The 16,634-nt window shown below is 33.9% G+C and overlaps 1 protein-coding gene across 1 annotated transcript in view; it reads right to left on the reverse strand.

Annotated features, from left to right (window-relative positions):
• Nucleotides 1-16,634, reverse strand: part of LIPJ (lipase family member J) — a 33,811-nt gene continuing 17,177 nt past the window's right edge. Inside the window, 10 exon segments of the mRNA XM_036828069.1 lie at nt 1-234; nt 1,192-1,263; nt 2,345-2,416; nt 5,165-5,311; nt 5,673-5,809; nt 7,313-7,422; nt 7,926-8,124; nt 13,306-13,426; nt 14,111-14,222; nt 16,500-16,606. Of these exon segments, the coding sequence (XP_036683964.1) occupies nt 1-234; nt 1,192-1,263; nt 2,345-2,416; nt 5,165-5,311; nt 5,673-5,809; nt 7,313-7,422; nt 7,926-8,124; nt 13,306-13,426; nt 14,111-14,215 (1,197 nt within the window). The 5' untranslated portion in view covers nt 14,216-14,222; nt 16,500-16,606.

A 16,634-nucleotide genomic window follows, 5' to 3' on the forward strand; every position in this document is an offset into this window, starting at 1 on the left:
TTATGGATTTCCCTGGATAATATCAATGATCTCACGGTAAACCTGATGATATACATCTAATCCAAACAAAAAGTCTATATGATTATAGTAAGAAATAGTTTTATGGTAAATATGGTTTTTGATTTCAGAAAGTAAAATTTTAACATCTTCAGGATCAGCCAACAAGTCACTTTCACCATTCCAAGTTGCAGTTGGCACATTCATGTTTGCCACATTGTACAATGGAGAAGTTGTCTAAATACAAATAAGTAAAAATAAGAGTTTTCAAAGGGAATAATACATAGAAGGTGTTATTTACTAATTCTTTAAATGGTAATTTAAAGTACAATTTGAAAATAAGCTTAATCTAAAATAATTGTTAATAAGGAAGCAATGAGTATAAAAGAATGGTTTATTATAATTTTTACTTAGAAATAAATCAGATACAAATTAAAACTAGAGAGTTTTTCTGCTTCGGAGTATTCAGTCATTCCACAGAGACAATTTCAGTTTTATTTATAAAGAATTAAAATATTTTGATCAAAATTTTCTTTGCCTTGTATAACTGTCATTATGTTTATCAGTAAATGATAAATATTGGCAGTCAAGGTCAAATATGATTTTATTGAATTTGATCTCTATATTTTACTTCAGACTTTCACACAAGCAAACTACATCAGGCATTAGAGTTTAGCTAAGGCAGAGAAGTATGGTGGAAAAGCATAAATTTTGAAGTAGACAGACTTGGATTCTAGTATTTCAAGACATTTGTCATCATACTCAGGCAATTTTTAACATCTTCTCATTAACTTCTATTTTTTCCTAATTATTGTATGTTTTTGTCTTATCTTCCCAAACACAATAAAGTTTTAGGGTCAAGAACTATATTATGCTTTTTACTTCTTATTTAACCAAGCACAGAGCTATGCATATTATAAACACAGTATTTTTCCTCTTGAGGGATGATGAATTATTCTACTGCTTGTCAACTTCTCTAGACTTATCTAAGATATTTGTTGTTAAAATATATAGAAGACATGGAAAAGCCACTTTGGTTGGAAATGAAAATGTGGATCTAAATCAACATGATCTTCATCTACTGGTGCTTCTCACTGTATTATTGTACTCTTGGGCTTTACAGATGAGTCTTTACAGTAAAATCATCTCAATTGATCAGGGAGGGTAGTTTTTAGTTCATACATAATTATGTACCTGATTAAAATGAACGAAGTTCAGAACAGGACTGCCCCAGTCAAAAGCTTTCAAGTGACTAGAATTAAAAAGCTGAAAGAAAAATTTTAAAGTGAAGATATTTATTTTGTTCACTGATGTACACCATAAGCATAGAACAGTACAGGGCACATAGTAGGTGCCCAATAAATATTGTTTCAATGTGTGAATAAATGCAGTTTGATTAGATGTCCCTGGTCTAGCTTCACCAGAAATAAACTAAACCTAAAGATAAGTTGTAATAAATTTTTGAAAATAATTTACCTCAAAACGATTACTTAGTAAATTTAAACACTTTTAAAATAAGTAAGCCCTTAACCAATATTAATAACACTTTAAATGTATCTAGTGTTTATTAAACTTAAAGAACATTCATAATCATCATCCTATTTAATTCTCATAGTATTTTTGTTAGGTCAGAGCATTATTATTAATTATATTTTTTAAATTAAGGAAACTGAATTCATAAAGATTAAATGATCTTGCTCAATGTCACGCTGCCAGTAAGGTTCAGAGAAAGAATTCAATGTCTGGTATTCTGGTCTCAAGCATAGTGTTCTTTCTATATTATCTTGGCTCTCAACATTAAGATGGTATTCACACTGGATTTTTTTCTTCATCAATATTCATTCAACAAATATTCTTGAGTATCTACCTCATGCCACGAACTCTTAGACTTGCAAATAGAAAAGTGAATAAAACTTGCTCATGTTCCTCATGGAGTTCACAATTTAACACTGGAGAAAGTGTAGTATAGTGAAAGACTAGGCATTGAGAGACCTGTGTTCTAGTGTTAGTTTTTAGTTTTTTTTTTTAATAGTTTTAAATATTTGGGCAAGTTAAATGATGGGCATGGCCTAGATGATCCCTTGTCTACTGTTCTGAATGAACATTTTCTCATTTTTAAAACAGAAAATAACTGTATTGCTCTGACCATTGCTTAAATTTAGAGGCACTAATAGATTATATTATTAGCATATATTATAAACTTTAAAGAATCATGCAAATTTTTAATAATTTCATTTTACCCTTCTAAATTTATCATTCTATGGCAACTGCCTGATCCCTAGAATGATGAGATAAACTGTGAGTAGTTTAAATACAATTTTACTAAGATGCACCTTAAAATTTATACCTGACTCCAGTGGAGCATGTTTTGAACAGATGTTCCTGCTGGGTTTTGTGACATATACACATCCACACGACTCTGAAGGGTTAAAAAATTATTTTTAATCTTAGTCCAACCAGAGAAGACAATCTTTGATAATTATTAAACTAAAAAATTTTAAGGAAGTTTAATTTCTAATAAATAATGTTAATAAAACATAAAATTATATTTAAATTACATACATAAATGTACTTATTAAAAGTAAATTTTGCATTGCTGTAGAAGCTATTATTGGATTTCTAAGTTATGAGGTCCATCACCCCATACTGAAAACAATCAAAAATGATATAACACACACAGACATCTTTTGAAAGCACTAAAGAACTGAAAAGACAGAAAGAAATTACCAGGACAAATGGAAGACAAAAGACAAAGAACCCCAAGACAAAAGCAAAGCGTTGAAGCCACTTTTTCCTTAAGTTTATTTGCCAATCCCAGAAAATTTAAAGTTTCATTTTAAGAACTTAGCTAGTTAAGGAAAGCAAAAATCAGCCCAGGGCTTGCTGAGGACAGTTTGGAGATTTAAAAAGAAATTGTTTCCATGATAAATTGGGGTCCCAAAGTTCTACACAATTCAAAATGAAGCTGAATCAGAAATAAAGCAGTGCTCATGTCAATCTGTAATCTAGGTATGCATTGCCTTCATACTCCCTGGGAACCTCAATCAGTGAACAAGACATGGAAGGTCAATGTAATCCCTACCAAAATCTCAGCAAGTTATTTAAAGGATATTGACAAACTGCTTCCAAAGTTTATATGGAGAAGCTAAAGACCCCAAATAGCCAATATAATGTTAAAGGGGAAAAATTGGAGGACTGACACGACACAACCTCAAGACATTATAAAGCTACAGTAATCAAGACAGTGTGGTATTGGTGAAAGAATAAACAAGTAGATAAATCGAGCAGAATAGAGAGCCCAGAAACAGACCCCTATAAATATAGTCAACTGGTCTTTGACAAAAGAGCAAAGGCAATGCAATAGAAAAATGATAGTCTCTTCAACAAATGGTGCTGGAACACTTGGACATCCACATGCAAAAAAAAAAGAAAGAAATCTAGACACAGACCTTACATCCATCACAAAAATTAATTCAAGATGGATCATAGGCCTAAATGGGAAATGCAAAACTATAAAACTTCTAAAAGATAACATAGGAAAAAACCTAGATGACCTTGTGTGTGGCAATGACTTTTCAGATACAGCACCAAAGGCACAATCCATGAAAGAAATAATTGATAAACTGAATTACAAGAACTGGACAAAGTCAAAATTCTGGGTTGTTTGATGACACATTTTCCAAATTACATTGGTGAGAGTTTTTGCTACCTGTTCTTCCTTGCATGATAGCTTCTATTCAGTTCTCTGAGTGACATTGGCCTGATTCTAGACACTGCCTTTTTACAAACCGAAAGGTTCTCTTCTGGTTTTTCATACTGCCTACAGGAAAGAAATTCCAAGTCAGACCCTGCCTTCCCCGTAGATCTTGATAGGATCAAGAGGACTGAATCAAACTGAACTATACAATCACTCTTACTGTTCCCATTCACACTGTGTATGAAATTTTTCACTTCAAACTTCCCCCAACCCTAGATAACTTAGTACACAATCATATTACAATCTATGACACTCTCAACTTTTGTCCCAGAAAGGAGACTCACAAATTTAAAGGCTAAAAAGCCAGAATATAAGCTTTCCTAATAGTTCACAAAAAAAAAGTTCTCAAAGACACTATAATTACAGTAAATACATCAGTGGCCAAATACACTACCCAAGACATAGAAAAAATAAAAAAGGCAAGCAGAAATAAAGATTATATTTATGATTCTTCTAGTCATTCCATGGTAGGTATATAACACTAGATGGACAGAAGAATATGAGTTTCTTTTTTTTTTTTTTAACCTTCAATGGCAGAAAGTACGCTGCTCACACCTTTTGGGAAAAAGGTAGAGAATGGAGTTCATTTCTTCTGTTATGAAGTGTTTCTTTCAAATTTATGTAATTGTCTATTTAGCCTGCTGAGACTCGCATAAGACCTTCTTAAGGTTGAATAAAATCAACATATCCTTGCGGTATGAAAAGATGTTTGAGAATTAAGAGAACACCTCTTTTTCTTTGAACGAATAAATTGGTTCTCATTGGGAACTTTCTTAAAAGGTCCAGGTGCAAGAACCAACTAACTAGTCCAAATGCCACAATTGCTTTTTTACCAAATCTGGATTTTTAATTTAATGTGCAGAAAAAACCTTAGAATGAATGCCTACATCTTTAAGAGAATCTATATACAATCAATACAAATGGCCTTGGTAATAGTAGCTCAAGTACCAAAACAGTTTCCCACTCCAGGAATTTTGATGAATGCCACAAGCATATAAGTTAATTGGCAGGCACTAATTCTAATTATGGAAGGATCAACAAGGAAGGGAAAAAGTGTTAGGAACCAGGATATAAGAGGAGGAGTTATGGAAGACAAGTGAATAGAAGACAGACTAAATACATGAAACCTCAGGAAACTAACATTTAATAGCAAAGACTAATAATGATAACCATCACTGCAGCTGCTCTCTGTTCTTTACAGAGATCAAGACAAATATGGAAGCAAAATAATCCCAGCATGGTAATACAAATTAGCTTCATAATGTTGGTATAGTCACAAAATCAGAAAGGCTAAGAATCTAAGTATAAATGGATAAAACATAAAATGATACATGAGGCATAAAGTAAGTACTATTAAGAGCTGCTTTCTGAAAATTGACAAAATACATTTCAAATACAACTTGTTCTCACCATATTTAAGTTCTTCAGGTCATATCCAGCTATCATAAACAAGATATCACGGCAAATGTTATCAAAAATCTTCAGTGGACACAGCTTTGAACCAACAAATCTTTTAAAGGAGGTATTAGATAAGAAGTCTTTGCTGCCAGAAAAAAACTGTAAAATAAATTTACTCATATTTGGAAGACTAAAACAATTAATCAAAAATTGATGTGGTGAGTTCACACAAATACATTATCTCACAGTTTAAAACATTTAAATTAAGGGACAAAACTTGGGAGCAGGATGTAGAGATGATTTGATTAATGGATTTTCTGTCACAATGAGTTGTCCAAAAGTATCATAAGTAAAATCCTATCCCTCTGTAGAAACAAAGGCAAGAATCCAGTGTAAATGAAGACAAAAAATTCAAATCATACATGTGGCTGTTCAAACACAGCCAAAACCTTTTATTTTGAAAGCGGAGAATCATTATCATTTTGGGTTATCAACTACAAAAAGGAAAGGAATAACATACCTTGATCACTGACTTCCAGTTGTATGCCATTTTAATTAAAGGGCTTTCTGAGTATTTAATGGAAAAAATTGGCGCTAAGGCAAAAAATATTTTGATTCTTTCAGCTATCTTTGGTATTGTGGAAAATGTTATGAACGCTGAAAGAAAATAAGATATAAATAAACTATTCTTAAGCAATTACTATCATGTAAGAAATGACAGAATGGCGAGTAAGTTCAATAAGCTCTGAACAATTAATTCACTCATTCATTTCTTAATTCATTTATCAAACATTTATTGATCACCCAGTATGAGACATGCATATTGATCACAACATAATGCTGATTATTAAGTTCTAAAATAAATGTGTAGATCGTAAATGAGGATAATTCAGCAATAAATAAGTTTTATAGCACCATAATTTAAAAATCAGAAATAATATTATATATTTGTATAACTGGCAATGGTGAAATGAGGTAAGTGAATTTTTCAGATAGATGAATCTTATACTTTAGGTAAGAAATTCAATAAATGTCAAATTGTTTTAATATTTACTTTTAATTAAAAATTTCCTTGCCTTCTTGTACAGAGGATGCTAAACACTACTTTATATTTTACTGATAATTTAGAGTAATTAATATGACAAATAGTAGTTTTTCCTTTTTTGACATCTTATCAAGCTAGCTACCTGCACATCTCCTCTATTTTTATTGGCTCTTTTTTCCCTGGGTTCTGAGAAGTCAAAGAAGCAAAGAATTATATATCATATTGCAAGTCAATTAGCTCTAGCACATCACCCATTTTTTTCTTGTTTAATTATTTGCTAGGATTCTTGGTTCCAGACAACTGAACAGCTGATGAAAATTTGGACTAAAAGTCATGCAAGGTTAATAAACATCAGAGAAAAGAGCTATGAGAAATGGGATGAGATTGTTATTTAACACACTTTTTCTGGTAGAATGTAGAGTATTTCTATAAGAAAACGATACTCTTCAGACGAGAAAAACTCATTTAATATTGAATATTGGCTTCTATTATAAAATGGACTTTTCTACTTCTAAAGTAGAAAGATTAAGAGTGAACAGGTTTACAGTACCATGTAAGAGTGTTACTTTAGGTCTTAGGGAATTTTTTTCTGAACGCAAAGTTGTTACGCATTAGGTAGAAGCGTTTGTATTGTGAGGAGATCAAAGTTCTTTTCTAGTCGTCTTTAAATATAGGAAGGCTTTCTTCAAGTTTGTGCATTTCTTAAGTTTAATTTGTCCTAAATGTAAAAACATAAATATACTTTTAAAGTTTCTTACTCATAAATCTCTATGCTTCATTTTTAAAAGAAAAATAATTATGAAATTTCTATTTGTGGAACAAATGACTTATTACCTCACTGTGATCTTTAGATGGATATCCAACTTTTATACAATTGTAAACAAACAAAACCACAAACAAAACCTTATTTTTACAGTCAATTCTTTGTGACTAGAAAAAACTATGTGAATTAAAGCAGGATGTAAGCTTCCAGGGCACTGCTACGTGATATTTGTCTCACAATTCTGCTTTGTTTCAATTACAAGTCTAGAAGCTGACCTACATCTTTAAGAAATATATCTACAAACTTTAAAAGTGTAATTAAGTAATAGTAGCAATGATCTTTCTTGCCATACCAATGGTAGTGCCTTGTGAATGGCCTACATAAAATATTTGCTCTTGTTGGGTTTGCTTCACAATGAAATCAATGGAGGCTGGAAGGTCATATTTAGCCATCTCATCAAAACTACAAAAGAAAAAGGAAAATAAAAATTTACTTCCTACTAATGTTATATTAACATTTGAAGATAATGAATAGGTAGATACATTTAAAGCATTTTTCAACTCTCTTTGGGTATTATCAATAAGTTAATAGTATAATGTATCTACTGAACAGAGACTTCTGTGAGAACACAGTCAAGGAAATAAAATAGTCACAAAACAGACTTATAAAGAGGATGCTTGTGTATTCTAAATACAGTGCAGTAGACTAAATATATAGGTTACAGAGTGAAAAAATAGTTAAAGGAAGAGTAGGGTAGTCAATAAAGTTTACAGCTAAAAAATGAGAAAGAAGCTCAAAATCAAACAAGCACTCTTTAATTTCCAAGGCAAAATTTATATAAATTTTGATGGTCTATTGAAAGCCCTGAGTTGAGAAAAAAGACATGTTTTATCTTATTTAATTCAAAAAGAAAAAAAATGTTCAATACACTTATAAAATGAAACATTACTTGATTTTTCTTATACCTGAAAGCCCAGAATTCTTTGGAATTTGTTTTTAGGTACAAGTGTTTCCTAGACCAAGTAGTCCCTCTGCTGTTTCCCACCTATACATCATAACCAGCATCTGCCAGAAGGAAGCCTAGGCTGTTGTTAGGAAGACTGGAAATCCAGCTGCTGGCAGATGTGAGCAAACCATGTTGCAAGTATACAACAAGCCTCTGAGCTGGAAAAAAATGCAGAAAATTTCTTTTAGAATATTGTAGTGTCTACATGAGTATCTCACCTCAAATTTAATCTCTTAATATATAAATATTAAAATTAAAATATATACATCTCAGTTTATATCAGAGTTGTTTAACACAGTTCAGTAATGAATATCTTTCAAATGACCAAGTGGGCAATTAGGTCATGTCATACTTAAACATATAAATTTTTAAGGATACAGAATATTCAAATATCTAATAGTAACTTGGGTACTCATATACATTTTAAATAGTATATTACATAAAATATATTTTCTATGATTTTCCCACTTTTTCACTTCATAAAATAATTTTATAATCACATTTTTCACAGACGTAGTCAATACAGGTTTCATCATTAGAACCACTATTTTAATCACCAGCATTCCCAGAGCTCTGATTTATACTTCCAAGGTTTTTGAGAAGCAACACTTTTTGAATAACATAATGTGTGTTCACTAGTAACTTTGTTTTAAGTCCCAAATTGCCATTCACACATAATCCACTGGTTGGTGGGCAATGAGGATCACATCATTGATTGTAGGTGGAGTACTGAAAGGACCTTGCATGTTGTAGCACTCCAGTGGTTAAAATTTCACCTTTCCTGTGATGATACAGGAAAGGGATGACTGGCTTGTACTGAATCTCTGACAGTGAAGAGGTAGAGGAGAAATAGAATTATGAGGGATGGGGAATTCGGTAGTTGTTGCTGAATGCCAATGATGTTTTTTAAAAATATTTATTTATTTATTTGGTTGCACTGGGTCTTGGTTGTGGCAGGCAGCCTCCTTAGTTGTGGCTCCAGGGCTCCTTAGTTGCAGCTCACCAGCTCCTTAGTTGCAGCATGAGAGCTCCTTAGTTGTGGCATGCGAACTCTTAGTTGTGGCATGCATGTGGGATCTAGTTCCCTGACCAGGGATTGAATCCAGGCCCCCTGCACTGGGAGCATGGAGTCTTATCTGCTGTGCCACCAGGGAAGTCCCTCAGTGCCAATGATGTTTTGAAGAGAGAAAATTATAGGCTCAGGGTACTCAATCACCAAAATTCAAAGCAAAGTATGAAAGACATAAGACCTCTTTGGCATCATCTAAAACCCGCATTTTCTATAGTCAGAGGGCAAACTGAGGTGATAATCATGGTCAGGACCTAATTGTAAGAAAAGTAAAACTTTAGGAAGGTAGAACTTTCAGCCTTGGAAAGAACCCATGCCATATTCAGGGACTTAATGGGGAAGTAGGACTCTGAGACTTGAGATGAGAATATCTGGGTAGAAGAGCTTCAGAAACTTGAATCCCAAATTTCCCTGAACTCAGTGGGACTACAGAAGTGACCCAGTCCTCTTTGTTAGAGGATAATGCCCCCTAACTTAGATACCTTTCAGAAAAAGCCTTCCCCTACTCAAGATCCACCCCAATCCCTTCCCAGATACAGAATTAGTAACGAGGCTTAACTGAAGAAGTGTTGAACTTGCTGAGGGAAAGGAGAATTGTACACTAAAGGAGCTACAAAACCTGGCTAATATGTACGTAACAGTGGGAACTGGGAGAGTATGCTTGGGTATTGTATCAAAGGGAGAAACATATATATATATATATATATGGGTGTGGATAAGGGAGAGTTTATTCATAAGAGAGCACACTCCTATGACACAGGATTTTACACACTGGCAATGGTTCCAGAAGTCAGTTCTGACATTCTGCTGAGATTTCTTGGAAGCTTAGAAAATTCCAGAATTGAAACAGCAGATTATGGAAGAAAGAATAAAAGGGCTTAGATGAAGAAATGCTCAAACTATTAAATAAGACCAGAACATCCACCATCTGATTCATGTGCCTTAGGAGAGCTTGGAGGATATTCCGTTTACCAACTTGAAAAAAATACACTGGTGAGGATACCAGCAGAATATAAAAGCTCAGAAGTGAAGAACTTCTGTTTCCATTTGGGGATATATACTAAACTAGAAGAAGTATCACTCCCAACTTTATAATGAACTAAGTTCAAATCCATAACTTAAAAAAAAAATCACCAGAGAGCTGACATCACAGAGCAAAAATCTGGCCCAAAATCTGAGGAGAGGCAGGTGCTTGCAGGGAGAGAGGAGACATAAGCCCTCCCTTTTGGAGAGACACAATCAGAATAGTTCAGATAGAATAATTGAAGGCAGTGAAGGTCAAGTATACGGTCCAGGTCAGTATGAAGCTTCTGGGTGCAGTAGAAATTGGGAAAGTCTATCCTCTCTTGCAAGCTCTTTTCCATGAACCCTATGTGAATCTCAAAGAAAAGACTGGAAAGAGTCTTAGGAAAGTGCCCATTGTGGTGTAGACTTGCAGGAGGTGCAAGAAACTCTCTTCCCATCCTTTCTTCCATCTGCCCTCCAGAGCAATATTCAATCTGTGTGTGGGGCAAGGGGAGAGAATAGGAACGGTAACAAACGCTACACAGAGTACACGAACCAACCAAGTGCATATGATGACTCAACAAATAGATGTCAGCCAGAAACTGTTTTTAGCTGCCCCAGTGCTGTGCAACGGGCTCACAAAATGAGTAGCCATGATGACAGAGAAGCAGGCAACACACTGACGCATAATTTGGGCCCTCTCATGAAGGCAGATCCAGCTACTGCCAGGGCAGTATGTCCGACATGTCAGCAAATGAAATCTCACATGGTACCATCCCTCAAGGAAATCAAACCAGCCACTTGGAGACAAGTTGGGTACATCACATCCTTTAAGGGCAAGAATTCATTATGACTAGGATTGATACACATTTTCACTAAGATTTCCCTTTTCTTCCACATAGGATAAAGCCAGTACCACGATTCAAGAGTTCATGGAGTGACTGATCTGCCAACATAGGACCCCCTCATAACATTACCTTGAATCAAGTGATCCACTTCAGGTCAAAGAAGATTCATTCATTGGCATATAGCCATGAAGGCCACTGGTCCTACCACATAACTACCATCAAAATGCTGCCAGCTTGATTGAACAATGAAACAACACCTTAAAGACTAAGTGGAGATGCCAGTTGGGAGATGACATCCTGTAAGTACACGTGCTATCCTTCAGGATTCATTATACACCTTAAATAAATGGTCATAATATATTGCTGATTACCCCAATTAATAGAATACATGAGTATGAGACAAAGGGGTGAGATTAGAAATGGTCCCATTCACTATCACTCCCAGTAACTCAGTCAGTGACTTATAATTTTTATCCTAGAAATTCTAGGCTCTGTAGATCTAGAGGCCCTAGTTCTCAGAAGGAAAACACTTCCACCATGGCACACAGGAAACATCCTAATAAACTTAAAGCTGTATCTGCCACCTGGTCAGTTGGGGCTCCTCATGTTAGAAGACTGGGAGACAAAGAAAGGAATTACTATACTTACCCTGAGATAAGGAGTAACTGACCTTGATCATGGGGAGCTAGGGCTGCTGATATATAACGATAGGGAAAAATATATTTGGTATTCAGGTGATACACAGGGGCATTTTTTGTTACTCCCATGTCTTGTTTTAACTGTAAATGCACAAGTATGGCAACTATGACCTGTTAGGGACATAGTAGCCCTTAGGGATAAAGGTCTGGCTTACCATATCAGGGAAGACAGCTGAGAGGAGGGGTAATCTACAGTGGGTAGTAGAGGTGGGAATGTATGAGTACCAAATCTGGCTTTAGGATCGAATGTAATAGCAGATGTCTTAATTTGCCTCCCTAAATTTCCTCTTGTAAGTTTTCCCACAAATTCTGATCTACTGGAAACTTGGAAAAGCTATACCTGGATGAAATAAACCTCATGTGAAAAACAAGTGGATCTGAGTAGTGCAAGGGGTACACTCTACTAGATTATTTTAGTGCCCCACCTAGATTTCCTTTACTAAGCAGCTTGATCATTCTTCCAGGTGTGGTGACTGGTGCTTTTGAAGGGTTCACTATTGCCCCTTTCTCTGTGGAATTGCCCCCCAGCAAATGGGAATTTCCTCAGTCAGATTATATTTCTTTCTATGGATAGCCTTCTGGCAGTGACTAACTGATACAGGAATGCAAAAACTAGCTCCCTAACTTCAAGGTGGGACCACTTTTGTAGTGCAATTCAGGGATCTGTGAACTCCTCTGAGATGATATTGTAACTAGACTTAGCTGAGTCACATTCTTCCTTAGCTCCTTCCCCTGTCTTCCCCTGATTTCCACATTATTTTCTCATGCAAGTATTCTAATCAATAAATCACATGCACCTAAATCCCTGTCTCAGGGCTGCTTCTAGAGAACACTAAGGCACTTAGTATATTTTTAAATTATCTTTAAATCTTTTATTACAGTATCTGGAAAATTAGGTTATACCCTAAGGAATGATTACTATAATTATGTCAAATCTATGTTAACATTTTCTGCCTAGTAGATTTGACCTTTATAAGGATCCAAAATTATATTGATTGAGGCTGTTCCAAATTAATGTATCTTCTCTGAAATGTACTTTAATGTTCAAAATGAAAACTTGAGAGGGTGTCCTAAATTATGAGAACCATTCTTTTCAGGGAGAAAATCTAAAGAGAAAAGAAAAATTTCCTGGTTTGTATTTGAACAATTAGATGAATAGGCAAAAGTAGTCTGTTACATATTGTGCTAGTAAGTGGCACATCTAGAATTATAACCCTAGTGACAAATTCTAGTGCATTGTTTTGGAACCTCATTCTGCTGATAGTTGTGTACCTACTGCTGGAGTAAAGAGCCAGGTTAGGCTGCTAACAACCTGATCTCTTTGCTATTACTAGAGGCGAGAGCTATAAAAACAAAGAAAGAAATTTTTCCCAGCCATGCTTCAAACCTACAGAATAATATTACTGTGTTTCAGAGCATTTCTAAACCCTCATTAAACAAAGAAACTTCTAGAGAATCAACATGTATGAATACAGTGATCCACAAAGAAAACTTGGGAGAAGCAACATGTGTTCCACCATACTTTAAAACCACTCTGTGAACAGGAAGCTAAAGGAGATTCAGACTCTCTTCTTGGGGCATGTAGAGATATGTATGAGAAGTTAACTCTTCACCTAATCTTTAAACACTTTTCTTGTCCTAAACTCACTGAGAAGAAATGGAAAAGTTACGAACTTCAGGCCCCAGATAGTCACAGGTTTATCTTGAACTGAACATTACCTGAATTGTTATCGTTTTTTGTCTTCCCATAAGGAATTCTGTAAAGGCCAAGGATATAACCATCTTCAGTCGTAATATCATACTCTTCATCTGGGTAGCCCCAGTAGGAAATAATTTGGCTCTAGATAAAGAAAAAGCAAACCTTTTAGAATAAGATTGTTAGTGAATTAATGTAACCTAATTAATCTAACTTATTAATATAATCATGAACCTATGTATTCTCTCTCAGTCTCAGGCCTATGTATTTTTATTTTCACTAATTCACTGATTAATTCAGTAATAAATATTTACAGAACATCTACTAAGCTTCAGTCTTATATACCAGGGATTCATGGATAAATAAAACAACAACAGCAAATAAATAAAATCCCTGCCTTCACGGAGATATCTCAAGAACTAACCCAATACATTTTTTCTGACTACTCATCTCTCACAGTTTTACCTACTCACCCATATACAATTTTAAAATATGTTTATCCGTAAATGTTTGCATGTCTATGTATATAGCTAAGATTATTTCTGGAATTTGTTATGTATATGCCTATATAGGAGAGAGAATTTTTAAGTCCTCCAGGCAGGTATGGATATATTTATGTATATTTTCATTTCAGACACAGAATAAAGCAGAAGGGGAAACTGTAAGCTATAGAATAGTAGATGGGGAATATTAGTTGACAAATATTCAAAATATATGAATGTAGAGATATAAATTTGACTGTAGATCTGTTCGAATAAAACCCTCAAAATTGAAGGGTAGCATTCCCTGTTATTTCAGCAGTTTAGCATTTATTTCCTTGCAACTTACAATATTCATATTTGCTTCAGGGTTCAAAGATCTTCGATTTTTAAAGGCACCATGAGTAGTTCCAAGAATTAGGATGAAAGACATCACCTTGAAAAGGTACCACATTTGGGATCTACACATAAAGGAGATGTTAACCCTATTAAAATTGCAGCAATTAATACTATTTGACTGCTCAAATAATTCTATGAGGTAGGGAATATTACCATTTTCAGATGATAAAACAGAGGCTCTGAAAAATTAAATAACTTGTCTAAGGCTATACAATGTGTAATTGGCAGTCAGGATTCAGATTCAGGCTTGCTTTACTCCAAAATCCATGCTTTTCCAATTACTCTATTCTGTAGCACAAATTCTCTCTTTAAGGTCTTCTTTATAGTACTGTTTAGCCCAATTTTGAGATCTTGATCACACATTGCAACTTAACTGATGTCTGAATTAATGTAATAATATGCTTACCAGACTAACATTTATTTAAAGTATGTTTAAAGGTTGCTGGATTTTGGGGAGGGAAAGGGGACTAATGGGGAGATTAGGAAGCTTGGATAGCTTACATTCAGCCTCTCAGGGTTTGGATTTTATTTTGTTTACAGAAATGTGAGTTTTGAGTATCCAAATTCTGGGAAGCTAGGACACAAATCATTTCTAGGAAATCGAGAAACCAGGGAACCACAGAGGTCACCACCCAAATTTTCTCCCCAGAAGCTTGACTTACAGATTTCATGAGTCTTATAAAATGAGCCAGACACTACACCTGAAAGAATATTATGCAGAGTTTATAAAACTCCCAGCTCCACAACTTACAAACTATGTGACTTAAGCAAGTTACTTAACCTCTCTGAACATCAGTTTCCCTACCTATAAAATGTAAATAATACATATTTCTCAGGGTTGTTATAAACTTAAATTTGATAAATAGGATATGATGCTTTATTAGTATAATACTAGTCACATAACAAACATTTAATATATATTAGACCTCCTTAAGAGAACAAACTACACACTAGAAATTCAGGAAAATAATTTGCATGCAAATAATTGCTATATCTTATATAGTAATTAAGCTAGTCTCCAGTGCAATATTTAATAGCTTCGTACAAATTATTTGGATCTGAAATTTAAACTGCATCTATTACTTAAATTTTTTTTCTAATTTAAAGCTTTGATTTATGGAAACTGGACAGCTCACCTTTTGGTCTAGAGGTTTGTATTATATTTAGTATAATATCTGTGCTTTTCATTGAAGGCCAAAAGCAAATTTTAAAACAGTATTACCAAGATTTTCTACCAAAGAAGAAAGAGAAACCTGCTAATTTAAGTGCATAAGAAAACAATTTATAGCATTTGTAGTTAACAACAGTGTTATGTAAAGTGTTATGTAAACAGTGTTATGTAAAGTGGCTACAAAAACCACAAAAAAATTGAAAGAATACTTTGTTGATACTGATAAATTTTGAGGTGCTTTTCAACTCTAATTGACTTTGATATTGATACTAAGTTAACATGAGCTTTCAAATATACTTTGGACATATGTAATTTTTATACTGATATTCTGCTTAAAAGTCAAATCAATCCTCTAAAAACACTGAAAAAAATTTTGTCAAAGTAGATGAAAATATACAAGAAAAATGATTTATGGATAGTCAATTCAGTTACCGAAAGACTTCTAAATACATTCAGGAAAATTTGGGTATGTGAAACTACTCTTTTAAGTATAAATTTTATGAAATCTAAACATATATTAAATGTCTGATAAAAAAATTTAGCTCCCAAATTGAGACATTTTTATAGGAGTAAAATACACAACAAATTTTACAGGCTTAGTACAAAGAAATTTTTAAATATATCAATAATTTTTTGCTTATGTGTTGAAATGATCATTTGAATACAGTGGACCACTATTTATTAAATTCACACAGATACCATAGAATTAGATGTTGCTACTAAAATATTACTTTTACTTGTAAACCTAGTGTCTAATGAAGCAATTATTATTACCTCAACTTTAGCCACTCACCAAAATTTTCCATTTGTGTTGGCTGCCTGGTGATATACTATTTCACGAACTGGTGCTTGGCTTTGTGTAGGGATAAACTTTTAAAAGATAATTTTAAAGATGGAAGTGTGACAGAAAATTGAGTTTTGTGCAAGAGTGCTAAAATTCAAGGTAGCCAAAATCTTACATAATGATTTTTAAAGATTATCACCCAGTTAGCAAAAGCACTTAAACAAAACATAACAGTACCAAAAATCTGCATTATTAATAGCACCCATCTATGACTAAATATAATTTCCTAAAAGCTTATTTGAGGATTTTCTTCAGTTTCTGCCATTAAAATGATTAGTTTGACTCTAGATACAACCCACAACAATGAAAAACATTATGCCATACCTCCCTGTTCTTGTTGATTTTAGATGCCTAATATTTGTGGCTTCAAAGTTGTCAATCACAGATTGTGCTCCTTTTGGCAAAGTTTGCTAAATATAGTCATAGGGAAACTGAAAAAAAAAAAAGAGTATTGTTCTG

Source organism: Balaenoptera musculus, chromosome 16, assembly GCF_009873245.2.
Source record: "Balaenoptera musculus isolate JJ_BM4_2016_0621 chromosome 16, mBalMus1.pri.v3, whole genome shotgun sequence".
Classification (NCBI taxonomy): Eukaryota; Metazoa; Chordata; class Mammalia; order Artiodactyla; family Balaenopteridae; genus Balaenoptera; species Balaenoptera musculus.